Source organism: Cnephaeus nilssonii (genome assembly GCF_951640355.1).
Source record: "Cnephaeus nilssonii genome assembly, chromosome: 14".
Lineage (NCBI taxonomy): Eukaryota > Metazoa > Chordata > Mammalia > Chiroptera > Vespertilionidae > Cnephaeus > Cnephaeus nilssonii.
The window spans coordinates 56,233,652-56,248,832 of NC_137085.1; the positions used below are offsets into that span (position 1 = coordinate 56,233,652).

Sequence of the window (15,181 nt, forward strand, 5' to 3'; positions counted from 1 at the left end):
TGAAGACCTGGTTTACATTCACATGTTTCACAAATATAAATCGTCTCTCTTCTTCCTCCTTTGATTTTTCTGTTAGAACAAACAACACAATCTTTGTGATTTTTGTTAGGGTGAGGTGTGATTATATGGAGCTTTCCATCTAAACGTTGCTCTAAGTTAGTGGATAATAATCTACCCCTGGAAGTTAGTGTTCCATCTCTGAATTCTCCAACAAGATCATGTACTAGTTTCCTAATAAATTTCACATGCGTTATCAGTTTTTCATTTTTTCTTTTTTGGCATCAGTTGAGACGGCATTTACATTTTACTTGTCCTTTCATGCTAATGAAAACAAGAAAAGATACTGGAAAAATAGACAAAAATCCCCCATCCCCCGCCCTGCGGTGAAACTACGTGTCGAGTGTGGCTCGACATACGAGCTGCTACTGATGCTAACCGTGTCGAGTCACACTCGACATCCAAGTGCAAAAGGTTAAGCATAGTTTCCATTTCTTCGCCTGCTTTTATTGGACCTTCATAGGCCCTAAGGAGAGAAAGTGTGTGCCCTGTGCTGTGGCAACAACATTCGAGAGCCCCTGAGACTCACTCTAAGAACACAAAGTCTACTTCCTGCCTCTCCTAGCTGCCTCGAGTGAATATACCAGTAAAATTTCGAAAGGACCACAGATTTTCAAGGAATTTTTCTTACTCAGAATTTTTTATAAACAATTGAAATGTGTTCACCATCCGTTGAATTGTATTCCGATACCACATAGGCCAAGATTACCTTAAAACGTTTTTATGAAAGTATGAACCTGAGGCAAGGCCTTAGCGCGCAGAGAAGGACCAAGGACTATACGATGACGAACTTCCTTTTCCTACTGAAAATTAAATAAATCACTATGTACGAGATTCGTTTCAGCTCCAGAGTTCTCGAGCTTCTGCTTTCTGTTAGACTGTTCATGTTATGTGTACCTCACATTAGCCTCCTTTGACACAGGACATGTTTGTATTCCATGTGTAACTGTGCCTAATGGCTTAAATCCTTTGGAAAGCTAAAATGCAGCTGCTTGCTGTGGCTTGAGGTACACCGGAGGTTAAAAAAAATGCAAGGTAAGACATCCCACAGTAACCACATGCTCTGACGTTTATTATTAGAACCTCGTTCTATGTGACATTGGGAAGAAGGGCATGTGATAGGAGGAGGCATGTGCATGGCTCGGTGAAAGCAAGCAATCTGTCCAGCCCCTGGAACAGTAACGGATACAACTCCGATATCTGAGTTGCTAACAGGAAACATAGGTTATATCGTACACAAACGCTGTGCCATTTAGTAAGCTCATGCAATATTTAGGCAAGGCTCTGCAATTTCTGTGCAATACAGATGGCTTGATGGTCAGTACCGGCTGCTTGACCATAAACATACAAGGTGTCATTTATAGTGAAATGATAATGAAAAAAAAAACTTCAGAAATTATTTTCTAAATTTTGTCCAGAAAGATTATTCCAAAGTATCAAATCGGCAATAAAAATAACCTGTCTACAAGTGTACACGCGAGTACAAATTTAGTGTGCATTCTGACATTAACTGGGAGACTCCACAAAGGGAAGCGGATTACTAACAAACGTGGCCAAATTCTAAAACAGCACACCCACAAAATGTATTTAATGACGAAGTGTATGAGAACAGCAAGTCCCAGACAGATTCCTGTCTACAAGCCTCCGAGAGAACTTCCCTCGGACACAAAGATCAGTGTTAGCACGTCTCCCAGAGAGGGGCAAGAAGCCTGGAGCTGCAAATCATGTTCAAGAGGCTGCCAATATCCTCTCAGAAACCAACCTCCCAAGAATCGCAGATTCCAGGGGTTAGAGGCCAGCCCTTAATCTCTCTTATTGTTCTTCTCACTCCAAAAGCTGATCCTAAATCAACTTCTAAGATGGAGATAATATCCTTCGACAGAAAGATCACTATCCTAAAACTGAATAGCTTCATTAGCTAAAGTCAACATACACATTAGTGGGTCATATGATCGTAAAACCCCGGAGGACAGAAACCATTAACATACTGTCAAAAAGTCGGAATTTGTGATATACAGCATGAGGGTTGCGCCGAAGTTTATGTTTACTTAGCAAACCCTTATTTCACCCACAATAAAGTTCAATTGTGTAAATAAGATTATAATGTAGAGATATCAAAATGCGTAGGAGAATCATCTCTCAAGCATTTGAGACACCCATTTACATCCAGAGGAGAAAATACATGTTTGTTGAATAGATGAATGAATGAATGTGGATAATCAATGGACTAATTGCAAATCAGTAATGTTTGTTGTAACAGATTACACAAAAACCTCTCAGAAATGACAGTATGAATTAAGGAAGAATGAGTGAAGTATGTTAAATTTACCTCGTTTCTGAACTGTTACAGAAAAGTAATTTTTAACCTTTTTTTTTTAATGTTTCAAATTTTTCAAAATGTCCCTCTGGGCTTTTGACAGTTCTAACACAGCTCTTCTTCTATGGCATCCAGCATAATGTCACCTGTGATGAGGAGCTAATCACATTTCCTGACTGATGACTCCACTGCTTCTCATAAGAAAGATGAAAATGTATCTTGGAACTTAGGAAATTTAAACAAGTAATTTCATAATGTCTTATAACTGTTAGCAGCACAGCTTCCCTTCTAAAGAACACTATGGAGAAAACACACACACACACACACACACACACACACACACACACACACACCTCCAAATACCCCTTCTTTGCATGATGCCCAAAAGTGAAAGTAAGTCAGGCAGTTTCCTCTCCAAATTAAAAAATCAGCATAAAAGAACTTTCAAATGTCAAAGGCCTTCATACCACAGTCTGGTCAGGAAAAGCACACAAGCCTCATAGCCTTGGCCCATCAGTAAACCATCAGAATCCTCTTCCCCAGCAAATATTGAACGCTGGAGCTACAGGATGTTAGATTTTGGTCTACGCTGCCCCCAAGTACATAGACCTATGACAGAAGTCTTTGCGGTATACATTTATCCACTGGAACATCACGTCAGAAAGGATAAGTTACTTAAAGTTTTAAAGGTGCATGTACATAACTCTCTGAGAATCATGCTATTTGCACTGGCCGCTTCAGAAATTGGAACTCTTTAAGAAACTATGATTCAAAAGACATAGGAATCTACTAGGTTGGAGATTCCTTCACTGAACACAACTCTAAAGCACCGCCTACTCTTTATCCCAGGAACTCACTCCCAGTTGGTTCTTTTGGATCACTATAAATCTTACCTATGACCTCTGAATGTGACCCAAATGAAAAACACAATTTAAACAAGAACCAGAGAGCCACTACATTATCTGTATAGCATCATTCCGAACTGTAAGGCTCTCCATCAAAGTGTCAGGTGAAAACACACCCGTTTAAGTTACATAAAGAAGCTACCACAGAGAAGAGAGCAACAAGACATGAGTCACCTCCTTTAATGCAATTGGTGCGTTAAGAGCTGCATCTTAGATATATATTTGCACACACTAGTTATAAGTAAGGGAGTTTATCGGGGAAACACTCCCCATGCTTAGTTAGCTGGCCAGGTGAAGTTACCCAAGAAACACCTCATCCGGCCTGCCAAGAATGGTGTCTCAGGTGAGGTGGGCAGTTAAAACAATTGGATATTGTTTGGGATAACAATGCTTTCTATCTATATCCAACTGCAATCTGCAAAGCTAATTTTTGCATCCCTCTACACGCTGCACGTTAGCGTGTATATCCTGTACATCTCCAAGCTCCCACCAAAATGTCAGTAAAGTAAAAAAGCACTTATCTACAGGAAACTTATGTGGGTTATTATAACAATACGTAGTACATTTAATTAATCGCACTTCCTTTGATAAAAATGACCATCTACGGTCACAGAGAGAACAGTGAATTAAGTGAATACCAGTAACAAGGCAATCAGAACAACCCCAAAATTATTTTTGTGTAACAAAAAGTTTTAATGATTTAAATGCAAATGTTTTAGAAAATCAGACAAAATATATTCACTAATGATTTCATCAAAAGTCAGAGAATTTAAAGCTCATTTTCTCCTAATATATGGTTACTCTTCAAACTGTATTTAAGGTTCAAAATGTAAAATATTTTAAATCTCACTGCAAAATTAAATAATAAGAAAACTATTTACTTACTTCTGGATACCCTCACAAGCTCTGATACATTGAAGACTCCAGATTTTACAAAACTATCTTCAAGGTATCCTGAAAAGAGATACAAAGGGGAAAAACATCAACATATGCAGGAAGCAAATAAATGATTAAACACTAGAATTTGTTCAAGTGTTTTTAAACCAAAGGTTAGAACACACACAAAAAAGAAGTGAGCTTACAACAAAAACACGTAAAGGCAAAACTTGTGAATGCAAAATTGGTCTGTTTAAACAAAAGTAAAAAAGTTTAGATGCTAAATCATCACCTAAGATAATTTTTTTAACTTTCTAAATGTGCAGGGCAATTGGTACGGTGCTTTTGCCATGGCCCACCCAAGGAGAAGGAAGGTTTAGGGGTTCTCATACATGCATTCAGGTTGGTAGCATCTGGTAGACGAAAGTCCATCCATTTAAAAAAAGAGAGAGAGAAAGAAAAAGGAAAACCACAACCACAATTAGCACCTTGTTGGAATTACTTCAAAGATCTCTTGCAACCACTGTTCTTTCACAAATCCTTCCCTGATTAAAGAAAAGTGAGCTGCCATTACCAGCACCCCCACCCTCGTTCCCGGGGCCATGAATCACACAAAAGCATAACTTGTCCATTACAGCAAATACTTTGTATCAACCAATTTCCGCGCACCTTTACCATACCTCACCGGATCTCCTTGCTTTCTCACCCTCGCTACTACTCCCCGGGTCCCCTTCATTTCAAGAACTGGATGCTGTTTCTAGCACACAGCGGTGATTGCAGGGCTCCAAGGAATGCCACATGACCCTTCCATGACCTCCCGGGATGGGGTCCACCAGGCCTGTGTGGCAGCTGGCCTAGCTGTATCTGCACCTAGAGCTGAGGACTCCCACAAACACTGGCCCTGTCCCCAGTTCCCCCGTCTACGACAAAGAGGCGTAATGCTGTGAGGAGGAAGAGAACACCTAGGAAGAAGGAATATGGTTACTCTCTGCTGCCCCACGGACAGATCAAAAAGAGCCTGAGAGCCTCAGAATTCAAATACTTCCAGGAAAAAACTCTCGATTCCAAAGACTGTCAATTTGATCTGATTTCACTTAAAGCTTTAGGGTTGACCAAGGGAGGGGATTCGTTGCCAGATGTGAGGCACTGGTGGTGTAACAACATGAAGCACTCAAGTCAAGGAGCTGGGATTCGACTCCCAACCACCATTGACCAGGGTGGAATCCTGAACATGTTATGAGGCTCTTTGGGCCCCAGATCCCTCGTCTATAAATTAGAGGCAATAAAATTACCTACATCATAGAATTGTTATGGACAATAAGTGAAATAAAAATAGAAAAGCCATGGTAGGCACTGATTTCATAAGTTCAAACTGGCCACTGGGGCCAATGATCACCCATACACTGCATTATACACACTGGATTCTAGACACTCAAATTATTTGAAATCTGCATTTAGAGATTTTACCAGAATAAATGTTACCACAGCCTTTTTAACATACAGAGCATGAAAAGACAGAAAATCATTTAATTATAATACATGATTTACTGTTGTGAACTGAGGAGTCGCATATGTCTGAACACTGTTTTATACCCACCCATCCACCTTCTTTAGAAAAAGGATGAAAGAATGAGAGAGAAGAAAATATGAAATCCCAGCTGGTGATAATACTTAGGTTTCATATTAAGTCATTACTGAAAAAAAAAAAAAAAAAAATATATATATATATATATATATATATATATATATATATATACTCTTAAGAGGATAATAACAAAATGTCCCCATTTGATGTACTTCTATTTTAAAAAAACTCCTACATGTTGAGCAATTAATATTTCACCAGATTGAATTCATTTCAGTGATTATTGAGCAACTAGATTAGCCAGCACTGAATAAGGTGCTAAAAGACATGAAGACCAAAAGAAAAAAAAGACATTGACTCCCTTTGTGTGGTTGGGGATAAAGATATTTCTAATTTTCTGAGTCACTGGAGACTATCATTGAACACAAAGATTTCTGTTGTTTTTGTTGTTGTTTTTAAAGTACAATAAGATGTACTTTTATATGATCGTGCACATGAAATTTTATACGAGGTAAATATGTTAATATGGACTTATATACATATTATTTTAGACCTCATTTATCATGACTACAGCTCATGTGCTTAAACAACCAGACAAGCTTGCTTGTCCTCATCCAGCTGCACCCTATAAATGCCTGTCCTCATGCCTTTCTCAGGCAGCTCCCTTCTGACCAGAAGGCCCACTCTGCGCAGCCTCTCCTCTCATTCTTCAGTATCCAGCTCAACCACCATCCCCTCCACAGTCTGCTCCCAACCCCTGGGCCAGTTACAACCAATTTCTTTCTTCTCTATCCACCCAGAACCTAGTGTGTACTTATTCTACATCACTTTGGATGTTCGAGTTTTCCAAGATAACTGTTTTCAGGTCTTGTGGTTCTTGATGGATTATCAGCTGGGTTATTTGAAGGAGTGGCTGGGTTTTTGCTCATCTCTGTAGCTGCCAAACAACTAGCTCAGCGCCTCTATATACAAAAAGTATTAAATAAATGCTTACAGAACAAAATTTTAAAATGCAACTTACTGAGAGGGAATCACAAAAGAACATTTTAGTAATTTTATAACTGTAGACTTAGATGGCTCAAGATTGAAGGATGACTGTATTGTTATTCTGGGAACTCATTTGCTGAAAGTTTTATTTAGGCTTTTGGGTAGAATGGGAAAGAGTAATGATTAGAGTCAGATTGTATTTCTGACTTCATTGTGTAAAACTTTAGGCATTTAGTACCAAATAAATACCAAGAAACTAGAAGAGTTTAAAGAGTAAGAGTTCAAAAATAGTTGTTAAGAAAATCTGAGGAATAAGTGAATAAGCAATAAACATTTCAGTAGCTATAATAATAAAAGTGTAATATGCTAATTAGACCAGACAGCCGAATGACCTTCTGGATGTCCTTCCAGACGAAGCCGGGGCTGCGAATTTCGTGCATCAGGCCTCTAGTATTTATATAAATGACATCATCTTAATACATAATAACATTTCAATATGTACATATCATCTGAAGTTCATTTCCATATTACTCCGATGAGTAGTCAGGGCTCCATTTGCTTCTCAGTCGTGCCCATTAAGATGGAGTCGGGTATGGATCTGCTAAGAGCTTCATAAGGGAGGGAGGTGCTACCTCAAGCTAATCCTACCAGTGGGAAGACAGTAAGGCGCACAGATAAATACTATGCCATAGGCAAGGGAAGGCAATTCAGAATGTAGCCGGGTGTTCCCCACCCCCAATTTTCCAAGTTCTAAGGAATTTGAATCTACAAGAAAAACTGAACGAGTTACTTTACTAAAACTATGATAGGCATTGAAAATATGTCAGAACTGCTTTAGCACCCACTAGACCAGTGATGGCGAACCTATGACACGCATGTCAGCACTGACACGCGTAGCCATTTCTGATGACATGCGGCCGCATGCCGAGGATGAAACATTTGCTGCTCCTGAGGATGAAACATTTGCGACTAGAGTCTTGGAGTTAGTTTTTTCCTCAAAGTGACACACTACCCGAGTTATGCTCAGTTTTTTGGCGAAGTTTGACACACCAAGCTCAAAAGGTTGCCCATCACTGCACTAGACAGAAATGCAACACCATGGATCCCACTGGCTTCCACTCCTGCTTGGAACATAGGGAGACTCTGAGGATGAGCAGTGATGTCTACTGACAATGACCTTATAAGAGTGCGTGGGGGGTCAGGGTGGCCTGGGAGACGCACCTGAAGCAGAGGGCTACCACCTGTCATGCATGTGTGTACGCAGCACAGCCTTTACAATAGGTAGGCATTACCCAAGATGAGGCAGAGTGAAGAAAAGAAATGGATGGCACTTGGATAACGAACAGTGCTTGCTCCCATGGTATAAGAAATAACACTTAAGGGCTCTGTCCAAATAAGTGGGGAGGATCGTGCAGGAATCAGGAGCCCTGGGATAACACAGGAGAGTGAGGCTCAGCAAAGTGCAGGTTGTTGCTGGAACCTCCGGGCTGTGGGGGCCTCCAGAAACATGGTGCTCACGTGTCCCATAAACCACTGTGAATCTAAATGGCTGATACACGGGCCAAGAGATCTTAAAGCAATTTGGAGACATTCGTGTAGTAAATTCTCTTCATCTACCAAAGGAAATATGAGCATCTCTGAGGCAGAGCAGCTGTTTAATGGTTACCGAGCACTATTACACAACAGCTTAAGCCAGGAAGCAAAGAGCAACTCGGCATTTACAGGATGCTGTATTTACACCACATGTTTGCTTTTTAAAAACTGAAATTGAGTTGGAAATGAAGACCTCTGCAAACTGAAAACCCTCAAAGGCAATATCAAATTATATGATGTTACTTCTTTGTTCATTTTTCTCTAACAAAAGCAACAATAAATCACTACTCAGAAGTTAATATAGTGTTTAACCTCCTTTACAAACAATAACAGAGGGACACAATGGCATATCTAACTGTTAATATCTCAAATTATAATCAGCACCATTTGAATGTTAAACAACATTTACATAGAAAATCCAAAGGAAGACTGATAACGCTCATTTTTATAGTCTACTGTATTCTATTCTTGAAATTAAAAATAAATAAGCCACAGAAAGCTGTTATTAAATTCATGAAAGCTGTCTTCAAGTATTTGGAGGACTGGGAATGTAGATGGTGGATTAGATTTATTCTGCATAGTCCCAGCAACTGTTTGGTGGCCCCATAAGCAGAGTTGTCATCCAATTAGAAATGTCCCAGGAAGGAATGTGACACTTTACAGAGGTAATAATAACCAACACATGCCAAATTACTGCCCTAAGATCTTCTCAAGTATTAAATTCAGGTAATGCCTACAAGTTGTCATACTGTTCCCATTTTACAGATGGCAAAACTTGTGTCTACAGAAGTAGGGAGTTTCTGGCTAGAAAGACCCTTATTAGAATTAAGAATTATCCCTGAATAGGACATTGGATAAAAACACCTCTGATTCCACTTTTTTTACATGGCTGTTTCCTGTTGGTTTTCTTGCATTGCTGTGGAGAAAGAACGGGAGACTAGGTATCTAGTCTTTATGATTCCAACTGTTCACTTCCTTCAACAGCGTGTGAAAGATGTCTAAATCCTTTGCTTTATGGATGCAAAGAAGGAGAAGATAAGAGTATTTCACACTAGCTCTTTGCCAAACTTTATATTTCAGCTACTACAACTAACCCTTGGTGACTGTCTGGTAGCTGTGTTTTAAGACATAGTTCTATCTTCCGTTTTTTCAACTTATCTGAACTGTCCATGATTAAGGATGAAATTGTGACTGTGTAATAGATATACTAATCATTGCAAAGATAATGATTCTTGGCACAGAGACTGAGCATCAGCCTATAGCCAAGGTTAATATTCTAGCATTGATTTAGAATTAGGTATCCTTCCATATGCAATGTAAATCCATGATAGTGATATAAGTGATCTGGTAGAGTCAGAAATTTTCTGAATTTAACACACACTGATAGTATCCTCTCTAATAAAAAGGTAATATGCAAATTAACCATCACTCTGCTACACAAGCCACGCCCACCATCCAAGCCACGCCCGCCAGCCAATCAGGGCGGGTATGCAAATTAACCCCAGCCAAGATGGCTACCATTGAGTTTCCCTGGCAACAGAAGAAGCCAAGCTTTCCACACACTCTGGCAGACCCAGGCCTCCACTCAAGGATACAAAGTTTCAATTATAGAAATGGCGGTAGCCACGGATTAGCAGGAGGCTTGGCTCCGCTCCAGGCTACAAAGTTTCAATTGTAGAAGGTAAATAAATTCCAGATACCAGGGCCTCTGCTTGGGTCACCAGGGGTGTGGCTGGCCTGCAAACCACCATAGGCCCCCTCGCCCAGGCCTCTCCACACCCCAAGGGAACCCCACCCTGATCCAGGACACCCTTCAGGGAAAACCAGCTGGTCCCCACCTGTGCACCAGGCCTCTATCCTATCTAATAAAAGAGTAATATGCAAATTGACCACCACTCCAACACACAAGATCAAGATAGCTGCCCCTATGTGGTCAAAGATCCTGCCCCCATGTGGACACAAGATGGCCACCACAAGATGGCCAGCAGGGGAGGGGAGTTGGGAGGGACCAGGCCTGCAAGGGAGGGCAGTTGGAGGCAATCAACCCTGCAGGGGATGGCAGTTAGGGGTGACCAGGCTGGCAGAGGAGGGAAGTTGGGGGCAAACAGGCTGGCAGGGGAGCAGTTAGACATCAATCAGGCTGGCATGGGGGTGATCAGGCTGGCAGACAGAAGCAATTTAGGGGCAATCAGGAAGGCAGGCAGGTGAACAGTTGGGAGCCAGCAGTCCTGGATTGTGAGAGGGATGTCCGACTGCCCGTTTAGGCCCGATCCCACGGTGGGATCGGGCCTAAACGGGCAGTCGGACATCCCTCGAGGGGTCCCAGATTGGAGAGGGTGCAGGCTGGGCTGAGGGACACCCTCCCCCCTCCGTGCACGAATTTCGTGCACCGGGCCTCTAGTAATAATATAACATTATTATATTAATGTTATTTGTGTTTTTTAGCGTTTTTTAACTAATCCATTAAACTGATTTGTATATATGTGTGTGTATGTGCGTTTTTATAAAATTGAGATCAAATATAAAGTAATTTGTATCTTGCTTTTTACTAATTAAACATTAACTCTTTTCCGTTAGATTAAATAGTTTATCAGAAGCAGGATTTTATCCTGGTGGGGTGGCTCAGTTGTTTGGAGCATCATTCCATACACCAAAAGGCTGGGTACATTTCCAGTCAGGGCACATAACTAGGTTGCAGGTTTGATCCCTGGTCAGGGAGCTTATGGGAGGTAGCTGATCAATGTTTCTCTCTCACATTGATGGTTCTCTCTCTCCTTTTCTCTCTCTCTCTCTCTCTCTCTCTCTCTCTCTCTCTCTCTCTCCACCCCTTTCCTCTCTCTCTCAAATCTTTTTATTAAAAGCATGATTTTAATGCCTATGTAATATTACATTGCATGGACATACGATACTTTATTTGACCATTCTCCTATTTGTTTTATGTTATTTACTATTTTAAAAAACATTATAAATAGCACTGCCATTAACGTCCTTGAACACAGATCTTTGTCAGCAATTCTCATGATTTCCTTAGACTGGAGTTCCCAGAAGTGGACTTATGGGGTCAAAGGACATAGACACTTTTAAAGTCTTGGTAAAAACTGCCAAGCTGCTTTTGATAAAGGTTTGTCCCAGTTCATACTCCCTCTGACAGATCATGAGTGGGTCCATGTCACCACCCTGCTGCCAGAACTACATATCACTCATATCAGTAGTGATTTGTCTTTAATTGTGGCGAGTTGGTGGAGAAAATACAGCATTGTTATAATTTTCATTTATTTAATTATAATAAAGTTGAATATCTTTCAGATACATATGCATTATTTATTTGAACATAACATTCAAATATAGGTAAAATAGGAATTGTACTAGCAGGAATATTTTATTACTAATATTGATTAGATTTCTAGAGTTTCACAGTTAATGATAATGTTGCCTATTAATTGGAGTCTAATTTTTTTCTCATCATTTGATATATTCACTTATTCCTACTTTTCTCAAGTTTTAAAAATATTTTCTAATCAGAATGATTATTGAATATTATTAAATGCTTTTTTGACCTTAGTAGAGATTCCCCATTTTTTCCTTACAGCATTTATTATTGTTGTATATTACTAAATTCCCAGAATAAATTATCTTTGCTTGTCCATGGAGGAAAACTCTTTTAATTTACTGCTGCATTGGTTTGCTAACAGTTTCTTCCTACTTCTCTATATGTAGTTAGGATACCTTTGTGGGAATTTTTGTATTTTGTCAGGTTTTCATACCAGGATTATATGCATATTTCATAAAATAGTTAGGATAAGAGTCATTTTTTTCTGGAAAAAAAAAAGTAATAGTTCTTGAAAATTTGGGGCGGGGGGTGGGGGGATCACTGGCAAAATTATTTTCCTAGAATCTGTTTCAGAGAAGCTTCTTCGATACCTTTGAGTCTTCCATGAAATTTATTCTATTCATGTTTTTTGGTCTTAAGACAATTTTATTATATATTTTCCAAGAATATTATCAATTTGCTCCAATTTTTTAGTTTACTAGCACAATATTTTATGGTTTATAAGTTGGCTATATTTATTTTATAGTTATATTATAATGTAATGCTATAATTAATATAAGTAAATTAAATTATGTTAAACTATACTAAAAAAATCAGCTCTACCATTTACTCTGTAAAACTAAGGCAAATTAGGCAACTTTCCTACACCTCACATTTCTCTTCTCTAAAATACAGATGATAATCATAATACCTATAAGTCAATACAAAAACTGTATACTGTTTTCAAATATTAATAAAGACAGTGTTTCAAGAGAGGGAAAGGGAAGGTAGAACTTCCAAATTATCAGAAAGAACAAAACACAATGAATAGGAACTTAATCAAGACAGCAAAAATAAGGACATAAGATGTAAAAATAAATAATAAATATAAAGGAAAGTAAAAAGCATAAAATCAAGTATATCAATCATTACAATAAATGTAAGTGGACTGAGTAATCCCATAAAGAACATTAGATCAACTCAATCAAATAAAATTCAGCTATTTTCAGGGACCAAAAGACAAAAAGATAAGAATAAAGTGTTGAAAACAAACTCGTAGGCCAAGAGAAATCAGGCAAATTCAAACAAAAACAGTGTCAATCCTCAAAGGTTAGGATGGAATATAAGATGAATTATAATAAGCAGGAGAGAAAACATTACAAATGAATAAGTGGCACAATTAATGAAGAAAAGAAATCACCAACCCCACATGCATGTGGAAAAGTGCATAAAACAAAACCTATTCAAATACAAGTAAGTTGAAAAAATACAAATACATAGAGAGAATTTTGAATGCATCTCTTTTACAACTGAACATGACTATTAGACAAAGACCAACTTCATATCATTCAAAATACATATTTTGTTTTATTTCCATGGAAATTTTATAAAAATAAAATAATCATATTGGCACATTGTGGAGATCACCACAGACTTATGAATACTTATAATGAATACATCACAGGGATATCATCCAAGGCAAAATGCTAGCTACAGAGATTAGAGACAATTATTTAAAAATCTAGGTGCTCCAGTTAAAGGGACAGAATGCAATTTTTTTAAAAGTAGTAATGCAATAAGATTCAGTGGCAACTCTTTTCTTTTTCCCCCCAATACGAAACTATTTTTCTTTCAATTTGAATTTCAGTTGACATTCAATACTAGTTTATATTAGTTTCAGGTATACAGCATAGTGATTAGACATTTATATACCTTACAAAGTGATCACCCCAATAATTCTAGTATCTACCTGGCACCATACATAGTTATTAACTATTATTGACTATACTAGAGGCCCAGTGCATGAAAATTCATGCACTGGATGGGGGGATCCCTCAGCCCAGCCTGCCTGCTCTCACAGTCCGGGAGCCCTCAGGGGTGGGAGGGGACCTGGAGATCAGGGGAAGGCGATGCCCCCATCACACCTCTGCTGCTGCCACTGCCAGCAGCGCAAGCCTTGGCCAGCCCTGGTTACCTGAGCCTCGGGCAGCCCTGGGCAGCTGGACAGCCACCATCCAAGACTTGCCTGCACCTCAGGCCGGCCCTGGGCGGCTGGGGGACTGAGGGGATTAGGGGACTCTGGAGACAGGTGTGTGGAGCAGCTGGACCCGCCTGGGGGAGGGCCCGGCCATGCCACGCGCCTGCTGCCCCAGCGGGGCTGAGGGGACTGGGCGCCACCATCTTGTGGCTGTGGGTGCCGCCATCTTTGAGGGGGTGGCAGTCAATTAGCATATTCTCTCTTTATTAGCTGTGAGCACCACCATCTTTGTGATGGTGTGATGGTTAATTTGCATATTCCCTCTTTCTTATATAGGATTCCTTTTGCTCTATTTTACATCCCCATGACTATTTTGTATCAATGTATACTTCTTAATCCCATTACCCTTTTCAGCACCAACTGTCTTATTTTTTTAAATATACCTTTTATTGATTTCAGAAAGGAAGAGAGAAGGAGAAAGAAACATCAATGATGAGAGAGAATCACTGATTGACTGCCTCCTGCATGCCACCCACTGGGGATCATGCCTGCAACTCGGACATGTATCCTGACCAGGTATCTAACCTCCTGGTTCATAGGTCAATGCTCAATCACTGAACCACACCAGCCGGGTGCCAACTATCTTCTTTTTAAAGTATTCTGTCTTTCTCATTTAAGAGTAACCCCATCAGTGGCCGTTCCTCATCCATCTGCCTTTCTACATGCTCTCTCAAAACTCACAGATACTCCCTTCTTCACCTGTTGACGCTATATAAGGTAATGTAATCACACGGGTTATTCTGGACATCAACTGTAACATCAAGTATAAAATGGCCGAGTGCTTCAGATCCTGATGGAAATGGATGGAAATGATGATTTTATAATCCTCACTTACTGCTTAGAAAGTAGCTCAACTCAGAAAATGAATGCAATTCAAAATACCAAATTTTGCAACTAAAATTCCAATTCATTTTTCTTTATTTTATTTTTTACATCACCATTTTTCCCCTCTATTCCCTTTCCACCTCCACCCATCCACCCTTCCCACCCACCATCATCACACTGTTGTCCATGACCATGAGTTCTCTTTTTTCTTTTTTTCTCAATCTCTCCACCAACCTCCAAATCCCCCTCCCCTACCAGAGCTGTCTGCCTGCTCTCTATCTATGAGTCTGTCTCTATTTTCCTTGGTAGTTCAGCTTGTTGATTAAATTCCACATATGAGTGAAATCATATGGTACTTGTCTTTCTCTAACTGGCTTATTTCACTTAGCATAATGCTCTCCGGTCCATCCATGTCCACTTCATTTTTAAAAAGCGCCACAAAATAAACAATGGAGACTGATTCTTACAT

General features: G+C 39.6%; 1 protein-coding gene across 6 annotated transcripts in view; it reads right to left on the reverse strand.

Moving 5' to 3' along the window:
* NFIB (nuclear factor I B) overlaps nt 1-15,181 on the reverse strand; it is a 228,904-nt gene that overhangs the window by 66,700 nt on the left and 147,023 nt on the right. For all 6 annotated transcript variants that reach the window (XM_079790207.1, XM_079790208.1, XM_079790209.1 and 3 more), the window contains exon 4: nt 4,165-4,233. In XM_079790207.1, the coding sequence (XP_079646333.1) occupies nt 4,165-4,233 (69 nt within the window). The remainder of the gene's footprint in view (nt 1-4,164; nt 4,234-15,181) is intronic.